The sequence below is a fragment of the Mandrillus leucophaeus genome, unplaced genomic scaffold, assembly GCF_000951045.1.
Source record: "Mandrillus leucophaeus isolate KB7577 unplaced genomic scaffold, Mleu.le_1.0 Scaffold282, whole genome shotgun sequence".
Lineage (NCBI taxonomy): Eukaryota > Metazoa > Chordata > Mammalia > Primates > Cercopithecidae > Mandrillus > Mandrillus leucophaeus.
This window is the reverse complement of record NW_012102943.1, coordinates 1,612,150-1,634,254: the sequence shown is the minus strand read 5'-3', so window position 1 is coordinate 1,634,254 and position 22,105 is coordinate 1,612,150. Positions and strand designations below refer to the sequence as shown.

The following is a 22,105-nucleotide window of genomic DNA, read 5'->3' as shown; positions in this document are numbered from 1 at the left end:
TTATCTGTAAATTGGAAATAATAACAGCTGCTCATTCATTCATATCCTGAGTATTCAATAAGGACCTGACCCTGGGAAAAGTGGGAGCTTCCACGATGAATCAGACTTGGTTCCTGCCCTTGAGTGGCACCCGGGCATGGGGGGAGGAAGAAGAAAGGACATGTTTTGTGCTGAGGGCTCTGTGCCGGGTGCCGGTGAGGGCCTGTGCAGAGGTCAGTAAGCCCTGGTCTTGCCCCACAGATCTGCAGGCTACAGGTAGAGCCATGTGTAGGAATGCCCCCAGTTTACTCTGCACAGACCACATGCTCAGGTACACCCAGGGCCTGGGCAGGAAGCCAAATGAAGGGAAGAGGTTGGCTGTGAGACTGTACATAGAGATGCTGATGATGTTAACTGCAGGATACACGGCCCATTTGAGGCTGGCACTCTTAAGTGCCTCAGCTGATGGTGGCGGGTGAGGATGTGTGCCCAGTGTCACCAGAACTTGCCCTCTTTAGAGAAAAGTTGGAAGTTCTGACTTTTATGTAAAATCTCCTGATTTAACAATGTTGCTAACAAATCCCAAATTAAAGAAAAATACTGTGCAAGCCAAAGAGCACAGTCTGCATTTTGTTTGGGCTCCACGGTCCTGGTTTTCAGCCTCTGCACTGTGGAGCGGGGATGAGGCGGGAGCCTGAGGAATGAGACTTAGGAGTGGGAGAGGGGGCAGTGGTTGGAGATGACTTCAGAGGGGTCATGACTTTGGAACTGGGATCTTAAAAGATGAGTAAGTGTCCCAAGGGGTCGGGGGAGGCATTCCAGGCAATGGGAATTTCATCAGCAAAAGCCTCGATGCTTGCCCGAGATTGGTGACTGTCTGGGTGAGGCTGGAATTTAGGGGAAACTGCTGGTGATGTCTGCGAGGCCCAGCAGGCCCAGGGTGGTGGGGGTCATTGAGGCCTCAGCCCCAGCTGTCCTTGAGGCCTTGGTGGCTCCGGGGGGATTAGGAGCCCCTCAGTTATTTATCCCTTGAGCCTTGGGAGCTCTGGAGTGCAGGCGGGTGAGGAGGGCCTTGGGTGGAGGGTGGCAGCCTCTGAGTAGGTTGCAGAGGGGCTGTGCTGGAAGTCCTCTTTGCCAGCAGGCTGAGTGGCCAGCACTTTGCTACAAAGCAACTGACTTCCCTCCGCCCACCCCTACCCCAGGGTATTTGGCCTTCTCTGAGAACAGGGGCTACCTTGCTCTCCCTCTGCCCTGTGTTTTGCCATGGCCTTATCTTTAGCTTCCTGGCTTCTATCCAGGCAGCCAGCCAGCTCCCAGTAAGGGCCACAGCCCCCAAAGATAGGGCTGCTTTTCAGGCATGCTGTGAGAGGAGGACGGCAGCCCTGGCTGCCTGGCCTTCTGTGTAATAAGTGTGTTTGGTGCCTGCCTGCCTCAGCCCTTGCTCTCCCACTGTGAAATGAGTTGCCCTCCCCTGCCTGAGTCCTAGGGCTGTCAGACTCTCAAGAGAGGGATGAGCTTGAAAGCACTTCGTGAGCTAAGCTGTGATCTGCATCGTGAGGGATTGTCATAAGTATGTTAAATAAGCAACAGGGGTGCGTGATAACAGCAGCTGTGTGCCGGGCATGGTTCTGAGCATCTTATGTATCAACTCATTTAATGTTCACAACCGTGGGAAGTAGGTAGAATTTCCATTTTACATGCTAGGAAACTGAGGCACTGAGAAGTTAAACAACTTGCCCAAGATTACACAGCTACTAGGTGGTGGAGCTTAGTTTTGAACCGAAGCCACTTGGCTCCAGTCTGCACGTGTAACCAGTAGGGTCCATTAGTCTAGGACTTTAGGTCTGTGGATGGGTGACAGGGAGGCTCTGAACTCCTTGAAATTATTATGATATATATTTTTTTGAGACGGAGTCTTGCTCTATTGCACAGGCTGGAGTACAGTGGTGCGATCTCGCCTTACTGCAGCCTCTGCCTCCTGGGTTCAAGTGATTCTCTTGCCTCAGCCTCCCGAGTAGCTGGGATTACAGATGCCTGCCACGATGCCTAGCTAATTTTTATATTTTTAGTGGAGATGGGGTTTCACCATGTTGGTCAGGCTGATCTTGAACTCCTAACCTGAAGTGATCCGCCCACCTTAGCCTCCCAAAGTGCTGGGATGACAGGTGAGAGCCACTACAGCATTATGACATTTTCTAGCATATGTGTGTGTGTGTATATATGTGTGTGTGTGTGTGTATGACTTTATTGTTTAGATTTTTAGTTTTACATTCACAGCAAAATTGAAAGTAAGGTACAGAGAGTTCCCATATGCCCTCTTCCCCTGTACACACACACAGCTTCCCCTATTATCAACATCCCCCACTAAAGTGGTACTTTTTTTTTTTTTTTTTTTTTTTTTTGAGATGATGTCTTGCTGTGTTGCTCAGGCTGGAATGCAGTGGCACAATTATGGCCGCTGTAGTCTTGACCTCATGGGCCCAAGTGATCCTCCTGCCTCAGCCTCCTGAGTAGCTGGGTCTACAGGCACATTCTCTGACACCTGGCTCATTTTTTTTTTTTTTTTTTCTTTGTAGAGATGGGGGTCTTGCTATATTGCCCAGGCTGGTCTTAAACTCCTAGCCTCAAGTGATCCTCCTGCCTCCACCTCCCAGGGTCAGGGGACTACAGGTGTGAGCCACTGTGCCCAACCCAGAGTGGTAAATTTGTTACAAGAGATGACCCTGCATTGACACATCATTATCACCCAGAGTCCATAGTTTACTTTCAGGTTCAGCCCTGGTGGTATGCATTCTGTGGGTTTGGACAAATGTATAATGACATGTATCCACCATCGTCATCTCATACACATAGTTTCACTGCCAAAAAAATTCTCTTTGCTCCGCTGATTCATACTCTCAACGCCCAACCTCTGGCAACCATGTGCATTTTTTAATGTGCATATTTTTTATGTCTGAAAAATGTCAGATTCCCACAGGGGTTCGTGGCTCCCACATTCCTGAGACTCTGAGCTGCATAATTCACACTCTGGAAGGTTGTTAATGTGATAGAGGGTCACTGACCACCGCACTCAGGCCTGCGAGGAGTGGCTGGTGGCTGCTCTCCCCCGCTTCCGTGGGGTTGGGTGGCCAACGTGGGCGGGGCACCATCAGGGCATCCCCGCCTCCTCCCCACTGTGCTTCTGTCCTGGCCCTAGGCCAAGAGGTGGGGCTGGGCTGCTGCCACAGGCTGTCCTTATCAGTGGTAAATGGGACACCTGGGTACCCTGAGTATAAACAGGACCAGTCACCCCAGCCTTCCTGGCTCTGCCCAGGACACCTGCTCCTTCTTGCCCTGCTCTCAGCTAGAATTGCAGGGAGTCCCTGGAAAGCGCCACACATGCTCTTATCTCCAAGCTGTGGTATGTGCCATTTCCTCTATCCACCCCTGCCCAACCCTTACTTATTCTGGTCAGCTTAGGTATCCTTCCTCCAGGAAGCCTTCCCTGTCCCCTCCTTCTCCCTGCCAGAAGAGTTAAGGACCCCTGAGTTCTTCCGAATACCCCTCCCATCCCCGCCTGTCACCCTTATCCCACTGCATTGCAGATGCCCATTTTCTTGGCTGCCTCTGGTTCCTCAGGGTACTGGCACTGAAATGTAGAATATCAGAGGTGAAGGAGCCCCCAGAGATCACCTGTCCCAACCCCCTTCTAACATGCAGGAAGCCCAGAGGGGGTCACACAGTGCATCATGGCAGAGCTGAGACCAGACCTGTTATCCTAGTCACCTCCTCATTTCACAAACAAAAAACGGAAATAAAAATCACCCAGAGATAATCACTGTTAATGTTTCTTTTTCTTTTTCTTTTTTTTTTTGCATTTAGCACCGGTTTCTAGCCTATGCACAAAAATGTTTAACAAAATTGTGACCACACGTACAAACTGTTTTATAAATTTTTTTTTTTTTTTTTTTTGAGACGGAGTCTCGCTCTGTCGCCCAGGCTGGAGTGCAGTGGCCGGATCTCAGCTCACTGCAAGCTCCGCCTCCCGGGTTCACGCCATTCTCCTGCCTCAGCCTCCTGAGTAGCTGGGACTACAGGCGCCCGCCACCTCACCCGGCTAATTTTTTGTATTTTTTAGTAGAGACGAGGTTTCACTGTGTTAGCCAGGATGGTCTTGATCTCTTGACCTCGTGATCCGCCCGTCTCGGCCTCCCAAAGTGCTGGGATTACAGGCTTGAGCCACTGTGCCCAGCCTATAAATGTATTTGACTTTGACAATATATATGGTAATTATATTTCTATGTCAGTACATGTCCTTCTTCAACATATTGTAAATGGCTGCCTAGGATTTCATCGTGATGCTTGTATTATAATTTCCCTCTTTTTTTTTTTTAGATGGGGTCTCGCTCTGTCGCCCAGGCTGGAGTGCAGTGATGTAATCTCGGCTCACTGCACCCTCCGCCTCCCAGGTTCAAGTGAGTCCCCTGCCTCAGCCTCCTGAGTAGCTGGGACTACAGGTGTCTGTCACCATGCCTGACTAATTTTTGTATTTTTAGTAGAGATGAGGTTTCACCATTTGCCCAGGCTGGTCTTGAACTCCTGACCTCAAGTGATCCGCCTTCCTCGGCCTCCCAAAATTCTGGGATTACAGGCATGAGCCACCACGCCCGACCCTTGTGTTACAATCTCCCATTGTTTGGGATTTGCTGTTATAAGCAGCACTAGGATTTGTGTTCTTGTGCAGACATCTTTACACACTTGTGCAGTAATACCTCTAGGATAAATTCCTGGAAGTGCAGCTGTTGGGTCTGAGGCATGCTGTACCCATGCCCTGAGGCATGCTGTACCCATGCCAAGCACATCGTGTGGTCTTGGGGCTGGAAGGGATTTCGAAGATCTTTACCCCCTAGGCTGGGCTCAAGCCTTGAAGTCCCCCCGGCCTCTTTAGCCCTGGCTCTTACACCTTCCATCTAGACCCGGGCAACTCTCCTGCTAGCTTTGAGCCGCTGTGACTGATAGAAAGTTGCTCCTTGGGGACCAGGTGTGGTGGCTCATGCCTATAATCCCAGCAGTTTGGTAGGCCAAGGTGGGCGAATCACCTCAGGTCAGGAGTTCGAGACCAGCCTGATCAACATGGAGAAACCCCATCTCTACTAAAAATAAAACATTAGCTGAGCGAGGTGGTGCATGCTTGTAATCCCAGCTACTCAGGAGGCTGTGGCAGGAGAATCACTTGAACGCAGGAGGTGGAGGTTGTGGCAAGCCGAGATCACACCATTGTCCAGTCTGGGCAACAAGAGTGAACTCTGCCTGAAAAAAAAAAAAAAAAAAAGAAAGTTGCTCCTTAGGTTGCTGGGAAATCTCACTTTTTGTGACTTCATTACTATTTAAGGGAGACTGGAAGGCTGTGCTTGGGGTTGCTGTTTGGGATGAGAGAATTGGGGCCTTTGTGTCGTGTATGTGGGTCTTCATTAACTCTTTCCAGTGAGATGAGTCCAGGAGGCATGGCCTGGGTGCGGGGGGTTCAGGCTGAGGGGGAGGCTGGAACTGAGAGTTTTGGCTGCCTGGGTGGACAGAAGGTCCAGGGCAGGGGAGGCCTCCCCTCTGCATCCTGTGGCAGTATAGCGATCCTCAGGAAGGCTGTTTGGTCACCTGTTGTCCTAGGCTGTTGTGTGCACCTGTGGGTATGTACCCCGAGGATGAGAGATGCCTGGTTACATGAGGGGCAAATATGACAGCTGTCATGTTTCTTGTGTCAAGCTCCTCAGACACATTTGCTTAACGCTCAGCTACAGCCATGAGCTGCGGGGGTGCTGGTGTTACAGATGAGCTCACTGATGCTCGGACGGTGTAATGGTCACCTGGGGCCTTCTCACACTGATAAGTCACACATGCCCCGCAGCCCGCTAATGAATCCTGGCTTGGCTTCGTTCTGAGCCTTCATTCCTCGGATGGAGACTCAGTCTTTCCATCTATCAGATGGGGCTGCTGGGCTCATTCAAAGAGAGCAACAGGTTAGGAAGGGAATGGAATATGGCGAGGATGTGGTATTCAGTCGTGATTTAGAATTCTACCTCTAGCTCCCAGGCTGTGCAAATGTTTATCATCTCTCCCCATCCTTCCTGCTCTTGGATTTTCCTTGGCCTAGTCTTGGACTCTGATAATGATCAAAAATAGCAACTCCCATTTGTGGATACCATATGCTAGATACTGCTCTAAGTCATTTACAAACGTTGTTGGACTTAATCCTCCAACCCCTCGTGAGATGGGTTCATATTATTTATTGTCTGCCCCATTTTACAAGTGGGGAAACGGGGGCTCAGAGATATTAAAGAGCTTGCTGCAAATCATGCAACTTTGGTTTAGCAGCCATACTTGCACTTGGGCACTGTTAGGTCAGCTCCCGTGTGTCCACAGTTAGCTGAACCCTGAAGCCCACACTCTGACGCTCCTGTTCTCTCCACTCTCCACAGCCTTAGTCCCGTGGGCCTCACGGAGTGAGCGGCATGCGGCACCCCCAGGCCTGCCCAGTGTCCTCTGGCCTGCTGCCCTGCACCCCCAGAAGGCCCTGACGCCCTGGGGCACTTCTGCTCTGCACAGGACCACGCGGGGGTTTGCCATGGTGACATAAAGGGGCGCGGAGGAAGGAAGGAGCGTGACCAGCCTGTGGACTGCGCCCCTGGCTGGGAGGAAGGACCGGGGGCCCAGATCCTCCACTCCCAGTGCCCCACAAGGGCCTTGCTTCCTAAGTCTCTGTGAATTTGTTGGTCAGTGGACGATTCTCGTGTCTCCTCCTGTGTGGGGCCTTGGGGTAGCCAGGGCAGGCCGGGCCTCCGGTGGCCAAAGTCTCGGAGGCCAGGATGCCTGTCCTGGCATGCCTCCGGAGGCTGTGTCGGCACGTGTCCCCGCAGGCTGTCCTTTTCCTGCTGTTCGTCTTCTGCCTGTTTAGCGTTTTCATCTCGGCCTACTACCTATATGGCTGGAAGCGAGGCCTGGAGCCCTCGGCGGATGCCCCGGAGCCTGACTGCGGGGACCCGCCGCCCGTGGCCCCCAGTCGCCTGCTGCCGCTCAAGCCTGTGCAGGCAGCCACCCCTTCCCGCACGGACCCATTGGTGCTGGTCTTTGTGGAGAGCCTCTACTCGCAACTGGGCCAGGAGGTGGTGGCCATCCTGGAGTCCAGCCGCTTCAAATACCGCACAGAGATTGCGCCGGGCAAGGGTGACATGCCCACGCTCACTGACAAGGGCCGTGGCCGCTTCGCCCTCATCATCTATGAGAACATCCTCAAGTATGTCAACCTGGACGCCTGGAACCGGGAGCTGCTGGACAAGTACTGTGTGGCCTACGGCGTGGGCATCATTGGCTTCTTCAAGGTACACAAGAAGCAGGGTTCTTGAGCAGTTCGGAGCCCCCTCTCCAGACTCACAGCTCAGTGCCTGACTTCTCATCTGTGAACTGGGTGTAATGGTAGCACCCGCCTCCCGGGGTTGTTGGGAGGGTTAAATGAGTGAGTATAGGTAAAGCACTGGGAGCCTGTGGTGCCCACTGCCTGGCAAGTGCTTTGTAAGTATTAGGGGAGCGTGCCAGGGGGATCGCCTGCTGTGCATGGGGTCCAGCACACAGCAGGTGCTTGTGTAAAGGAGGCCACAGGGATAAGTGTGAAGTCAGAGGGGCATGCTCTGCTAGGTGCCCCAAAACCTGTCAAGGCAACCTCCCCTAGGGAGGGCGTGTGCACCCATATTTCAGATGAGCGAACCAAGGCTCTGGGGGTTAAGTTACTTATGTAAGGTTATGCAGCCTGTAAGTGGGGAAGCCAAGATTTAAACCTAGACATGGATAGTTTGGGCTCTCTATCCCATGCTCTTTCCTCTTGGTGGTGGTGGAGTACGGCGTTAATGTGCCTCCTGACCCAGAGCCATTTTGCATGAGGAGAAAGAGAAGAATGAAATCCCGCTGGGCAGATGGGGAGCTTCTCTGGGCTTTATGGGGCTCCCAGAATGACCACTGGGATTGGGGTCCTTGTAGAAAGGGTGTCACAGAGAATCTGTCCTTGGGGCGGTGAGGTTGGGAATGGCGGGGGATCCAGAGGCTGTGGTCAGAGAAGTCTGACCTGCAAGATGAAAACAGACACTAGCTGGGACTCTAGTTGGATGCTTTGGAGGTGGCAGGGAATTTGTTCCTTCATTCAGCAAATATTTACTGAGCCCTCACAGTGTTTGTGGTCCTGTGCTAGCGGTAATCGAAGTAGTCAAAGTCCCTGCTGTGATGGAGCTGGCATTTCAGTGCTGTGGGAGTGGGTGGGTGACAGGCAGTGAGCAAATAAACACAGGATGGGGCAGGTGTGATCAGTACAAAAAGCAACAAAGCAGGGAAAGGACACAGAGGGCAGTGGGGGTGGGAGCTTGACATTATTTTGGGAAAGTCGTCTTTGATAAAGTGACCTGAAATAAGTGAAGGGAGGAGCTGCGTGGCTTTCTGCGCAAAGAGCCTTTCAGGAAGAAGGGACAGTAAGTGCACAAGTCCTAAAGCAGCCTCTTGCTTGGTGTGAGCCAGGAGAGGAGAAGCGGGAGAGGAGGAGCGGGAGATGGGTCAGAAGTGGCCTGTGTCTGCTGCTGGGTGCCCGTTTGTGCCAGGCCTTCCTGGTGTGCTTGTGCACTGGGCCCTGTCTCCTACAGGGTTTCTCATGGCATGTTCTTTCACACACTAATACAGCAGGAAGCTCTGCCACTGAAAGGTGTTGTGAGCCAAGAATTTGAAGGCCCTTAGAAGTCCTGCAGTAGAGCAACCAGTGAGATTTGTTCTCGACTGGCTTGATCACAAAACCCTTTCTTTTACAGAGTGCCCTCAGGGGAACGCTGGCCTGATTTATGGCTTTACAATGACATCAAGTCAGACTATATTCATTGTCTGTTTTTCTCTTTTCTCTTGGACTCTGTACCCTTTCCTGCCATGAACTTCATTAAGTTCTATTCAGAGCCCCAGGCCTGAAAAGCGTCAGGACTGCTGGCGTTTATTGAGTGCTCACTCAGTGCCATGCACCATCTACATGCGTCATGCAGATTCACACACTTCACACCAAGGCAGGTGGCTAGCAGCCTGATTTAAGATAGGAGGAAACTGAGGCAAAGAGAGGATAAGCAGTGTGTCCAGGCTTACGCCTCTGATGAGTATGGGTCTGGTATTTGAACTCAAGCAGTCTGGCCCCAGAGGCCTTAGTCTTAACCACGATGTGATGAGTCCAGGAGCCTCACATGCCATTTATTCAGGAGAAGTGGCATCAGAGGTCACACCCAGTGCACAGAGCTCCCACTGTTTCTGGGGACCAGGCAGTGGGCTGTGGTCATTGGGCATAATTGGTACAGTGGAGCTGGGTGCTGTCTGGCCCCAATTCCTTGCTCTGCAGAAGGTGAACAGGAGACCCAGGGAGGGGTGGGGACACATTCGGAGTCTCACTGTGGGGCCAGTGGTAATTCCAGGACTTGGTGCTCTTCCTACCCTGTTGCCTAGGACAAGACTATCCTTGGTTTTGAGCAGAGGCCTGTGATTTTCTGCTCAAATGCATGCCCCCTGGTGGTCAAGGTACATCTCTCCACTCTTTCCGCAAGACCAGCTTCCCTGCTGTGTGCTGAACTTGCCAAGTGGGGAGTGTTTGTGGGCTCCAGGGATCTGGAGACTCATTTTCCAGTTCCCACTGATGCTGGATTCCCAGGGCAGTGTGAGAGCAGGGACTTAAAAGTCCAGACAGGTTCAGATCTCTCTGTCACTTAGAAACAGAGTGACTTTGGGTAAAAATGCTCAACTCATCTGCAAAGCGGGGCCAATTACAGCTCCTGCCTCACTGGTCGGTGTTGAAAACAAGATGGTGGGTGGGGAGCACTGAGCCCATTGTCTGGTACCGGAGCCACTCAATAGATGGCAGCTATCATGCTTTGTCATCTCCAGGTTCAGCATACAGCGGTGGTAGCGCTGTGTCTGTCTTGTGGTCCTGACCAATGTGTGCCCCTGTGAGATCTTGGAGGGTGGGAATAGGGTCACCCTCATCTGGATCCCTACTTCCTGGCACTGCCATGCCTCATCCTTGAAATTCCAGGTGACCTGGAGCTAAACACACCCTGGCAGGGGTCTGGCAAGGACTACCTCACCTTTTCACTGTTGTGTCCCAGTCACTGAGCTCAGTGCTTTGCAGGCATTTCATGGCTAATTCTCATAGCTATTCTGTGAAGTCGGCATTTTATTTTCAGATAAGGACCTGAGGTTCAAAAAGTTAAATGGTTTGTGCGGAATGACATAGCTACAGGTTGAGTGTCTCTTGTCTGAAATACTGGAGACCAGAAGGGTCTCAGATTTTGGAATGCTTGCATTCTACTTACCAGTTGAGCGTCCCTAATCTGACAATCTGAAATCCAGAATGCTGCAATAAGCATTTCCTTTGAGCATGACCTTTGGGGGTCACGCTGGTGCTCAAAAAGTTTTGGATTTTGGAGCATTTTGGATTTTCAGATTAGGGGTGCTCAACCTGTGGTAAGTCATAGAACCAAGATCTGATAGTCAAGCTTGTTTCTAACCCAGCCACAGGAGATAATATAAGAGCAAGTGGACTGACAGGGAGCCTGAGGCTCAGAGAGGAGATGTGGGATTCCCAAGGTCCCCCAGGTAATGGTGAGGTCTGTGCTTGGCCTCCACCTCGGCATTCCTGAATCAGGGCTCCTCCTCCCTCTGCCTGGTGGACCCCATTGGAAGATTTGGTGTCTCCGGAGTGGGTCCTCAGTGGTGAGGAGCAAGAGGGATTTCCAGTGCTGTGGGGTGAGGCCTGCAGTGAGGCCAGCCTCTTGGTGCTGAGGCCCTCCATTCCCTTCTTGGCTGGTTCATTTCATTGCCAGCGGATAGGCCATCAGTGACTTGGCTTTCTGCCTTCCCGGATGGCTGGGCAGCTGACTGAGCCGCCAGCACCTGGCAGTCAGCTCAGGGTCGGGACTTTGAAATGGGATCCCTCAGCACCCGCGGTCCTGTGTGGCATTCCAGGCCTCAGCAGGCAACGGACAAGGCCTGAAATGTCTCAGGGCCCTACCGCTTTTGTCCCCACGCAGCCCAAGTAGTTCCCATCCTTGGTCAGGGCTGTCTTAGGAGTCGTGAGCAGCCTGGAGCTGGGGAGGTAGCTGAGGATTGGGCTGTGCGCTGGGCCTCAGCACCTGAGGCTGGCTCAAGACAGGGTGGGGAGGTACTCTTGATGTTTGGAGAATCACATGCAGGCTTCTTAATGTGGTTTATGAGGCCAGGGCCCTGCAGTGCCTTTTTGGGAATTAGAGGAGATGAGTGAAAGGCACTCTTCTGGACAAGTGCAGCTCTGCAATGGGCTCAGGCTCAGCCGAGACTTTACCCCGTGCCCACCACTGACCTGCACGCCCCTGTGAGTGCCCCCTGAGCAGCTCTCCTCGGGGGCCCACACGTGACCCCATCTCCCCCTCCATAGTCATGTTGCTTTGCCCTGCCCCACTCACTCTCCACGCAGCAGCCACATGGATCTTTTTAAAATGCAAATTGAAACCTATCATCCTTTGATGGAGTCTTTGAGGGCTTCCTGCTGCTGCTTCAAGCCTCCAGCCTCCTGCAGGTCTGGCTCCAGCTGACCTAACTGCCTCAGCTCCTCCGTTCCCTCTTGTTCACTCTGCTGCCTTCTTGCTATTCCTTGGCCACGTTAAGTCCTGTCCTACCTCAGGGCCTTTGCACTTGCTATTCTTGGCCTCTACCTTTCCCTTTGTTTGTGCTCATTTGTTCTTTAAATGTTAGCTCAAAAGTCCCTTTCTTCAGGAGACCTCCTGAGCCCACTAACTGTGCCCAGTGGTCTACTGTTCCACAGATATGAACCTCCTCTGTGTAGCATGTGCCACACTGAAGTTTTATATTTATTCCTGTGATTTTGGTGAATGTCTCTCTTCCCTCCTTGATTTTGAGGTTCATGAGAGCAGGGGCCAAGTCTTTGTTTTTCTCACTGTATCACTGGCACTTAAAACAGTGCCTGACACAGTGAATAGTTGTAGAATGAACAGATGAAACCTGTATTGAGCATCTATCATATGCCAGGTACTGGAGAGCTGGCTGTTCCTCTTTTATTCCTTTTAAAAATCCAGTTCTGCATTAAATTGTGTGTGTTCCTGCTGGGTATCAAGCTGGGCACCAGGGATCCAAAGGTGAAACATCATAGCCCCTGAACTTAAGGGGTTGCAGGCTGGTGGGAGATAGAATGCTGAAAATATAATATTGCAGCTGAGGTGAGAAATGCTGCAGCTGAGGCTTTAACGTGGTCTCAGGGAGGCCAGTGCAGAGAAGAGGATATATGCATTGGGTTTGAAGTATGAGCAGGGGTTTGTCAGGCCAAGAAGACACAATGGAATTGGCACAGGAACAAGGACAAATTGTACCATATTCAGGGGCAGGTAGCTGAGAGGGTGAGGAAGGAACAGGGGCTGTGAGCCTAGGGAAGATGGGACTGGGGCACACTGACTTCAGACTTCCAGGGAGCTGGGCAGCCGCATGCCTTGAGAGAAGGGAGGCAGAGACTTCATCACTGATGGCAATGACCAGGCAGGCACCATGGTGAGGGAGTGGCCTCTGGAGTGCTAGGAGCATATGGGGCACCCCCAGCAGAAACCTCCTCTTTGAGCGTCCGCATTGGCATCCACGTTAAGATGTCTCCTGAAGAGAAGGTTGTGTGGCCAGAACCAGTTTGGAAATCCCAGGCAACCACACCTGGTGGTTAGGTGTGTGAGTGCTAGGGCTCACCTCTTGGCAGTGATTCATAGCTCTTGCCAACCACTGTGCGACTGAGGGCAGCGTGCCCCTCCAAGCCTCGGTTTCCACACCTGTGAAGTGGGATACGCAGGCTGATATGAGGACTGAATGAGCAGTTCCTGATCATGCCACAGGCCCTATTCTGAGCACTTTGCTGGTATTGATACTGATCATCCTCTACCATCCCTGGAGTTATTTTCTGTTCTTAGCCACATTTTACAGCAGAAACTGAGGCACAGAGAGGTGATATAACTTGCCCAAAGTCAGGCAGTCTAGCAGGATTCATGTTCTCAACCGCTAGATTTTCTTCTGTGTGGTTTAGCCTCTCTAGGCCCCATCTCCTATGTGTAAAATGGGTATGAGAGCAGTGTCTCCATCATGGGGTCATTGGAGGATTAACAGCATTCCTGTCTGCAAAGTGCACAGCACCGAGTGCCTGACTTTGGTAAGTGAGTCATGTGTGTTTGTGAGTATATTATTGTGCAGGGTGGAGCGCAGGGCCAGGGTGGTGAGCCTTCCATGAATGTTGGTGAATACTGATACCACTGTTGTGGTCCACATGTGAGAGTCTGTGTCCTTTAGGGTTCTGGATATGACAGTTCTATTCCCCTTCCTGCCCCCCATTGACTGCAGGCCAATGAGAACAGCCTGCTGAGCGCGCAGCTCAAGGGCTTCCCCCTGTTCCTGCACTCAAACCTGGGCCTGAAGGACTGCAGCATCAACCCCAAGTCCCCGCTGCTCTACGTGACGCGACCTAGCGAGGTGGAGAAGGGTGTGCTCCCCGGCGAGGACTGGACGGTGTTCCAGTCGAACCACTCCACCTATGAGCCGGTGCTGCTGGCCAAGACGCGCTCATCCGAATCCATTCCACACCTGGGCGCGGACGCCGGCCTGCACGCCGCACTGCACGCCACTGTGGTCCAGGACCTGGGCCTGCACGACGGCATCCAGCGCGTGCTGTTTGGCAACAACCTGAACTTCTGGCTGCACAAGCTCGTCTTCGTGGATGCCGTGGCCTTCCTCACGGGGAAGCGCCTCTCCCTGCCGTTGGACCGCTACATCCTGGTGGACATTGATGACATCTTTGTGGGCAAGGAGGGCACACGCATGAAGGTGGAGGACGTGAAGGTATGACCGGGGATGCCAGACTGGGCAAGGCAGGCAGGGCCTGGCAAGCTTCAGCCTTCAGGTGCCCCATCGCGGGTGTGCCCTATCTGTATCTCCCCTGTGCTGAGAGTTACTTAAGAGACAGTCCCACCCTGCTTCCTATCCTGCCAGTTGGTTTTTATTAATTGTCGTATTAGAAGCAAATATTATTTAAAACTTGATTGAAGCATTGGCCAGGCATGGTGGCTCACACCTGTAATCCCAGCACTTTGGGAGCCTGAGGTGGGCGGATCACTTGAGGTCAGGAGTTTGAGACCAGCCTGGCCAACATGGCGAAACCCCATCTCTACTAAAAATACAAAAAAAAATTAGCCAGGTGTGGTGGCATACGCCTGTCATCCTGGCTACTTAGGAGGCTGAGGCAGGAGAATTGCTTGAACCCGGGAGGTAGAGGTTGCAGTGAGCCGAGACTGTGCCACTGCACTCCAGCTTGGGTGACAGAGCGAGACTGTCTCAAAAAAATTTAAAAAAATAAACCTTTATTGTATTGGAGTACTGAATATAGAGGAATTTTGCATCTGGAGTGCGGAGTTTAAGTTTGTATAATATCTATGGAAGAAGACATCCAGACAAAAATGGGAGCTATACAGTGCTGTTTATCTGCCTTTAATTTAAATATGATTTTTAACTCTTAAAAATGTTTATGTTAATGTCAGAGCGCCTACAAAACTCTTAAAATAAGGATGAGAGCTTGAATCATGCATGAGGCAGATTTTAACTGAGGTGTAAGTAGACAGTAGAATGCATGTGTTTAATTCAAAAAAGGTTTGCTGGCCGGGTGTGGTGGCTTGTGCTTGTAATCCCAGCACTTTGAGAGGCCCAGGCAGGAGGATTGCTTGAGCCCAGGAGTTTGAGACCAGCTTGAGCAACATAGGGAGACCTTGTCTCTACAAAAAATAAAACATTAGCTGGGTGTGGTGGTAGTAGTCCTGTAGCCCTAGCTATCTGGGAGGCTGAGGCAGGAGGATTGGTTGTGCTTGGGAGGTTGATGCTGCAGTGAACCATGATTGTGTATGGCATTCCAGCCTGGGTCATAGAGCAAGACCCTGTCTCAAAAAAAAAAAAAAAAAAAGTGTTTACTAAGCAAAACTATGTAAAAGCACTTTGCAGACCACAAGATTTTACACACATGTGAACTGTCATTGTGACAAAGAGTCTACAAATTAAGACCATTAAACAATCTTTAAAATACAGTTTTCATCTACTCACTATTTTACTTAAAGTTTTTGCAAAGGAGATGGCATCCTAGTGTAAATAGGAAATCCGGATCAGTTGCCATAAATAGAGGGCAACCATAACAATAAATCCAGTGAAAACAAAACAGGGGGATTAAATTCTAGAGACATTCTGCTGTCTGCTGATAGCCTGTCCTCTCTTATAGGAGATTAGCAAGTGTTAGAAACATATTAACACCAAACCCAGGCTTGACTTTGATGTTAGCAGGAGGCTTTAGAAAGAGACTTGTAAGAGGAATACTTTTCTGAGTAATTCCAAAATCTCTGGTAGGGGTTGGCCCTGGGGCCTGGAAGGAAGTTCCTGGTGGCACTCATCCCCCTGCCTTGGTCAGGAGTGAACTCTGCTTTTCCTTACACTTCTAGAGAAGAGCAGAATGGATGACATTCGGGAGCAGGCACTATCTGGGGAGTTAAGACCTAATTTGAGTCGAGTCCTAATTTGACCCTAATGGGCTAGGTGACTTGGGCAGGTCCCCTCCCATGCCTGAGCCTCAGCAGTAAAATGATGAGATGGGGTGGATGGGAGGTTTTCAGGCTGTTTCCTGGTACCCCAGGGGTCTCCCATAGGTGCCTGGATAGGGGGATGTTTCAGTGCCAGGTTCAGCCCTCCAGGCTCTGCCTCAGTGGCACCAGCAGTGCTGCTTTGGGCTGCTTTACGCATTGTGTTTCCTCCTGAGATTCTATTCTTTTAAAGGCTGTCCTGTTTAAAGACCATTTTAGCCTTCCCGTCTAAGTCTTCACGCGGTGCCACCGCCTGCCTCTGGCAAGGTAGATTGCTCTGCGTTCTACTTGAGGTGTTCTTCCAGTGGCCCAAGCTCGTTTTCTCCTGCAGGAACCTGGGTTCTTGCTGCCTGTCCAGTGGGTTCTGGAGAGACTGTGATCCGGGTCAGGTTGAGCCTGAGGAGATCAGGCTCCTGGGCTCACTGTCTTCCTATAAGCCCTGAATAGCTCTCTCTCATTTATTTTCCCTATTCTAATTTTTTTTTTTTTTTTTTTGAGATAGAGTCTCACTCTGCCACCCAGGCTGGAGTACAGTGTCAGGATCACAGCTCACTCAAGCGATCTGAGCACAAGCAATCCTCCCACCTCAGCCTCCTGAGTAGCTGGGATTACAGGCACATGCCACCATACCCAGCTAGTTTTTTGTAGAGGGCAGGTTTCGCCATGTTGCCCAGGCCGATCTGGAACTCCCAGAGTCAAGCGCTGCGCCCACCTCGGCCTCCCAAAGTGCTGGGTTTATAAGCATGAGCCATCGCACCTGGCTCTATTTTTTGTATTTTTAAAGTGAGAGGAATGATAGCAGTCTGAAGCCATTTCTATAGAACAATAGAAATAGAAAAATAGAACACAAATAAAAAATACAAATAGAGGCACCGTCTTTCACGCACTCAGCTCAGTTCAGACTGCAAAGTGCTTCTCCAGCCATAATCCTACTTGCCTTAAACATTTTTGTGAGTCAGAAAGGGTAGAGGTTTTTTTTGTTTTTTTCTTTTTTTTTCTTTAATCCCAAGCACAGCCTACAACAGAGCCCTTCTTTCAGAGACATGAATGTCGCCTCATTAGCTTGTACAGTACTGGCTGTACAGCACAATTTAAATAATACCAATAGCAGCTGCCTATTCAGGGTTTGGTGAGTCCCTGTGCTTAGCCCTTTCTGGGCATTGCTTCATTGGGTCCTTATAGCAGCCCTGTGAGGTGGGTATTGTTCTGAGTCCCATTTTACAGAGGTGGGCACTGAGGCTCAGGGAGCTGAGGTAACTTGCCTAAGGCCACACAACTGGAGCATGCGTGTCCACCAGGCAGTGCATGGCCCTGGCAAGATGCTGGTGGTGACTGCATTGCCTGGGGAGGGCCAGGACTTTTAGTTTGTAAAGTGCTCTGATAGCTGGCTCTTACAGGTTTCTTTTTTCTTTTCCTTTTCTTTCTTTTTTTTTTTTCTTTTTTTGAGGCGGAGTTTCTCTCTTGTTGCCCAGGCTGGAGTGCAGTGGCGCGATCTTCGCTCACTGCAACCTCTTCCTCCTGAGTTCAAGCAATTCTTCTGCCTCAGCCTCCTGAGTAGCTGGGATTACAGGCGCCTGCCACTACGCCTGGCTAATTTTGTATTTTTAGTAGAGACGGGGTTTCACCATGTTGGTCAGGCTGGTTTTGAACTCCTGACCTCAGGTGATCTGCCCGCCTCGGTCTCCCAGAGCGCTGGGATTACAGGCATGAGCCACTGCGCCCGGCAGCTCTTACAGGTTTCTGAGCCGCTTTGTGGCTCATGCGTCCTAACCCCAGAGTACACCTGTATGTTTGTTTTATAAGTGTTAGTGTCCCTTCATTGACTTGCAAAGTACTGGGTACGTGGCGCATGGGAGGACTGCATTGCTGGGCACACAGTGTCCCATCCTTGGAAAGATCATGGCCCTTTTAATGTCAGCCTTGCATTCCATCAGCAAGGAAAAATCCTCCACATTTGATAGATGAAGATACAGGCTCACAGCGGCGGTGACCACAGACATAGCATTGGCCACCATTTTTCGTCACTTACCAGATGTCAGGCAGTTTTACGTACAGTATCTTTTTTATAATTATTTAATCTTTTTAGAGCAGGGTCTTACAGTTGTACCCATGTTGGATTCTAATTCCTGGGCTCAAGCGATCCTCCTACCTTAGCCTCCCGAATAGCTGGGATACATGCGGTTATCTTACTTGATTCTTCCAAGAACCTTATGAGGGAGATATTATCATCCCTGTTTTATATTTGACGAAACCGAGACCTAGAGAAGTGTGAAACCTTTTCAAGGACGCATAGCAGAGCTGGGTGGGAGTCTAGGTTTTCCCTTGTCAGAGGCCTGGGGAAAGGCAGCGTAGGGCTGGCTTCAAGGGTATGTGTGATCTGTGCAGCTACACAGAGCCCCATGCTCAGAGGGAGCCCATTACGTGGTTTAATGCCTGCTGTTGCCTTCTTGGCATTCTTTTTTTTTGTTGAGGTGGAATCTCGCTCTGTCACCCAGGCTGGAGTGCAGTAGTGTGATCTCGGCTCACTGCAACCTCCGCCTCCCGGGTTCAAGTGATTCTCCTGCCTCAGCTTCCCAAATAGCTGGGATTACAGGCTCGTGCCACCATGCCCGGCTAATTTTTGTATTTCTAGTAGAGACTGGGTTTTACCATGTTGGCCAGGCTGGTCTTGAACTCCTGACCTCAGGTGATCCACCCGCCTTGGCCTCCCAAACTGCTGGAATTACAGGCATGAGCCACCACGCCGTCCTTGACATTCTTTATAATTTTTGAACCAGGGGCTTCCACATTTTTTCACTGCCTTCAGTGGGAGGAGCAGGGAGGTCCTGGCTTTCCCTCACTTCTTCCTTTCTCCCCTGCCTGTCCTAGGCCCTGTTTGACACACAGAACGAACTACGCGCACACATCCCGAACTTCACCTTCAACCTGGGCTACTCAGGGAAATTCTTCCACACAGGTAAGTGGGCCTGCCTCTGCCCTCACTAGCAACTACCAGGATCCTCAGCACCCAAACCCTCAAAGCATCCATCCACGAGGGCAGCAGGTGGGCTTACTGGCCCACATTAGGGGCAGATGTGACCCCTTTGCCCCCCCGGAGCCAACAGCCTACAAGAGCAGTCACAACCCAGGCAGAGGCCATCTGGGGACAACAGCGGCGGCAGCAACAGCAGCTGCTTGTCCCTCCCTGGCCTTTCGGGCTGTGCTGGCCTCGGTGGGGTATCTTCTCCCTCTTACCTCTCCCTCCTATCTTTTAAAATTATGTGTATTATTTCTGCTTATGAAAGAAGCTGGTTGAATTTTAAGAACATTACAGAAACATGTAGCATAGAAAGTGAAGATGCCCTGTAATTGTACCCACCTTAGATGACCAGTGTCCTGGGTTTATTTTAGAGTCCTAAGGGTTGAGGGTGAGGGCTATAGGTTGCTTGGTGCACACTTTCCTTCCTCTTTGGGGCTCTCTCACTTACTGTTCTCTCCTCATCTGCTGTCTTTCAGGGACTGGGCAGGAAGGAACAGCCCCTGAGCTGGTCATCTGCAGTGACTGTTTCCCCTAGCTGCCTTCTGCCCAGGCCTCAGTGAGACAGCCTGTCTTGAATTCTAAGAAAACCATTTTAGTCAGTAATTCAGCAGATGGAGGGGTATATGCAACATAGCCCCAAAGCCAAATAGGAGTGATCCTGGGTTGTCTGCATTTTTTATATTCTTTTTAAAATTTTTTATTTATTTTTGGCCAGGCGTGGTGGCTTAGCCTGTAATCCCAGCACTTTGGGAGGCTGAGGTGGGCATATTATTTGAGGTCAGGAGTTCAAGACTACCCTGGTCAACATGGCAAAACCCCATCTCTACTAAAAATATGAAAATTAGCCAGGCGTGCAAGGCCTGAGTAAGACTCTGTCTGAAAAAAAAAGAAATTATTTATTTTTAGAGACAGGACCTCCCTCTGTCACCTAGGCAGGAGTACAGTGGTGCAATCATAGCTCACTGCGGCCTTGAACTCCTGGGATCAAGCAGTCCTCCTGTCTTAGCCTCCCGAGTAGATGGTACTACAGGTGCATGCCACTATGCCTAGCTACTAATATTTTAAAAATTTTTGTAGAGATGGGGCCTCGCACTATGTTGCCTAGGCTGGTCTCAAACTCCTAGGCTCAAACGATCCTCCCACCTTGGCCTTCCAAAGTGCTGGAGTTACAAGTGTGAGCCACTGTGCTTGGTTGTTTTTTATGTTCGTAACCCTTAGCATATCAGAGGTGGTTGTAGTAATACATCTGAGACAGAGGGTCAAACATCCTGGATATATGCAAAGAGCTTCCATAGATCATTAGATAAAAGACAAGTGACCTGATTTGGATCATTGGAATAGAATCAGAGCAGGTATGTCAGAGGTAGAAGAAACCCTTGAGATCATTGACTCCAGACCCCGAATTGTGCAGATGGGCCCAAGGATCTAGAGAGGAGGTAGTTTTGGCGTAGGTCCCCCATTGAGTCAAGGGCACACTTTAGACTAGAACTCAGGGCTCTGGGCTGGGGCTCTGTCTGCTTCTGTGCTGTAGCCCAGATAACTCTTCCAGGCAGCTCCTGAGTGGACTGTGGCCATGTGCTCCCATCCCCAGGCACAGGCCCAGGTTAGAGGGCCTCATGGCCCAATGGGCGGGGCTGAGCTGCCTGTGCTGCTGCAGGTACCGATGCTGAGGACGCTGGGGATGATCTGCTGCTGTCGTATGTCAAGGAGTTCTGGTGGTTCCCTCACATGTGGAGCCACATGCAGCCCCACCTTTTCCACAACCAGTCCGTGTTGGCCGAGCAGATGGCCTTGAACAAGAAGTTCGCTGTCGTGAGTAAGATTCCCTACAGGGCAGAGCGGGGTGGGTTAAGGGTTGGGCTGGAGGTCCAGACTGCTGGCCTCTTGCTGCTTTTGCAGTCTGCTGTGATGGATTTTTACTAACACCTCTGGGCCAGGGCCCAGGGAGAGCTGCCTTTATAACCACTGTCTCCTTGAAGCCTCAGGAGAATAACCCCTTCACAGACAAGAAACCAAGACTCAGGGAGGTCACATCAGCTACTAAGAGGTCCAGCTGGGACTTAAACTCAGGCCATTTGTTTCCTGCGCCCAAGCTCTTATTAGAATGGGAGGCTCTGGAAAGCTGGAAGAGGTGCTCAATGAGGAGGGAACGAGCCCTGGGTGCTAGGTAGAATGAAGAGAAGGCAGGAAAGGCCCTCATCCTTGTCCCTTACTACAGGGTACTTGAGTCCTTTGTGCTAGAGGCGTGTGCACCGGACCGAGAGTCAGGAGACCTGGGTTCTAATCCCAGCTCTGCCAGTTGCCCACACTGAGGTTCTGGGCACATTCCTTGCCCTCCCAGGCCTCAGCTTCTCCATCTGTACCATGAAGGCTCAGACCAGCGGCCCTGCTGACCTAGCCTCTGATTTCTCTCTCCCATTCTACAAAGGGGGAATAAGGCCCAAAGGGGAAGGACCCCTATGCTCATCCTGGCCTGGTCATCCTCTCCCTAGGAGCATGGCATTCCCACAGACATGGGGTATGCAGTGGCGCCCCACCACTCGGGCGTGTACCCCGTGCACGTGCAGCTGTACGAGGCTTGGAAGCAGGTGTGGAGCATCCGCGTGACCAGCACGGAGGAGTACCCCCATCTGAAGCCAGCCCGCTACCGCCGTGGCTTCATCCACAATGGCATCATGGTGAGCGGGCCCCTGAAGCCTGGGAGGTGGCAGAATGGAGAGCACACGCTGTCCTGGGAAGCGCGGCTCCGGTTTGCTGGCTTAGGGGTTGCAGATCAGCTTCTGCTGCCTCCTCTGGCACCCGAGGCTCTCTGTCCCAGGGAAGGTGGGCTGCCACTCCGGCCCCTTTCATGAGCTCTTTCTTAGCTTTTGTGACAGAGGATCAAGCAATAGTGAGCATTCTCGAAAGAAGTTTCTGATGAGGACATGGGACAGGGCTCTGTTACAGTCTTTTTGCTGATTAAAAATTTTTCTCTTGACTGGGCGTGGCAGCTCACACCTGTAATCCTAGCACTTTGGGAGGCTAAGGAGGCAGATTGCTTGAGCCCAGGAGTTTCACAGCAGCCTGGGCAACATCGTGAAACCCCGTTTCTACTTAAAAAAACACTAAAAAAAAAATATACCTGATGATTAGCCAGGTGTGGTGGTGCATGCCTGTAGTCCCAGCTACTTGCAGGGCTCAGGCAGGAGGATCACTTGAACCTGGGAGATCGAGGCTGCAGTGAGCCAAGATTGTGCCACTGCGCTCCAGCCTAAGTGACAAAGTGAGACTGTCTTAAAAAAAAAAAAAAAAAAAAAGTGTTTACTAAGCAAAACTATGTAAAAGCACTTTGCAGACCACAGGATTTTACACACATGTGAACTGTCATTGTGACAAAGAGTCTACAAATTAAGACCATTAAACAATCTTTAAAATACAGTTTTCATCTACTCACTAT

The 22,105-nt window shown here is 51.0% G+C and overlaps 1 protein-coding gene across 2 annotated transcripts in view; it reads left to right on the top strand.

The window, feature by feature from the left end:
• NDST1 (N-deacetylase/N-sulfotransferase (heparan glucosaminyl) 1) overlaps nt 1–22,105 on the top strand; it is a 59,951-nt gene that overhangs the window by 16,989 nt on the left and 20,857 nt on the right. For both annotated transcript variants that reach the window (XM_011985332.1, XM_011985331.1), the window contains exons 2-6: nt 6,432–7,331; nt 13,381–13,875; nt 18,519–18,606; nt 20,327–20,481; nt 21,162–21,347. In XM_011985332.1, the coding sequence (XP_011840722.1) occupies nt 6,819–7,331; nt 13,381–13,875; nt 18,519–18,606; nt 20,327–20,481; nt 21,162–21,347 (1,437 nt within the window). In that variant the 5' untranslated portion in view covers nt 6,432–6,818. The remainder of the gene's footprint in view (nt 1–6,431; nt 7,332–13,380; nt 13,876–18,518; nt 18,607–20,326; nt 20,482–21,161; nt 21,348–22,105) is intronic.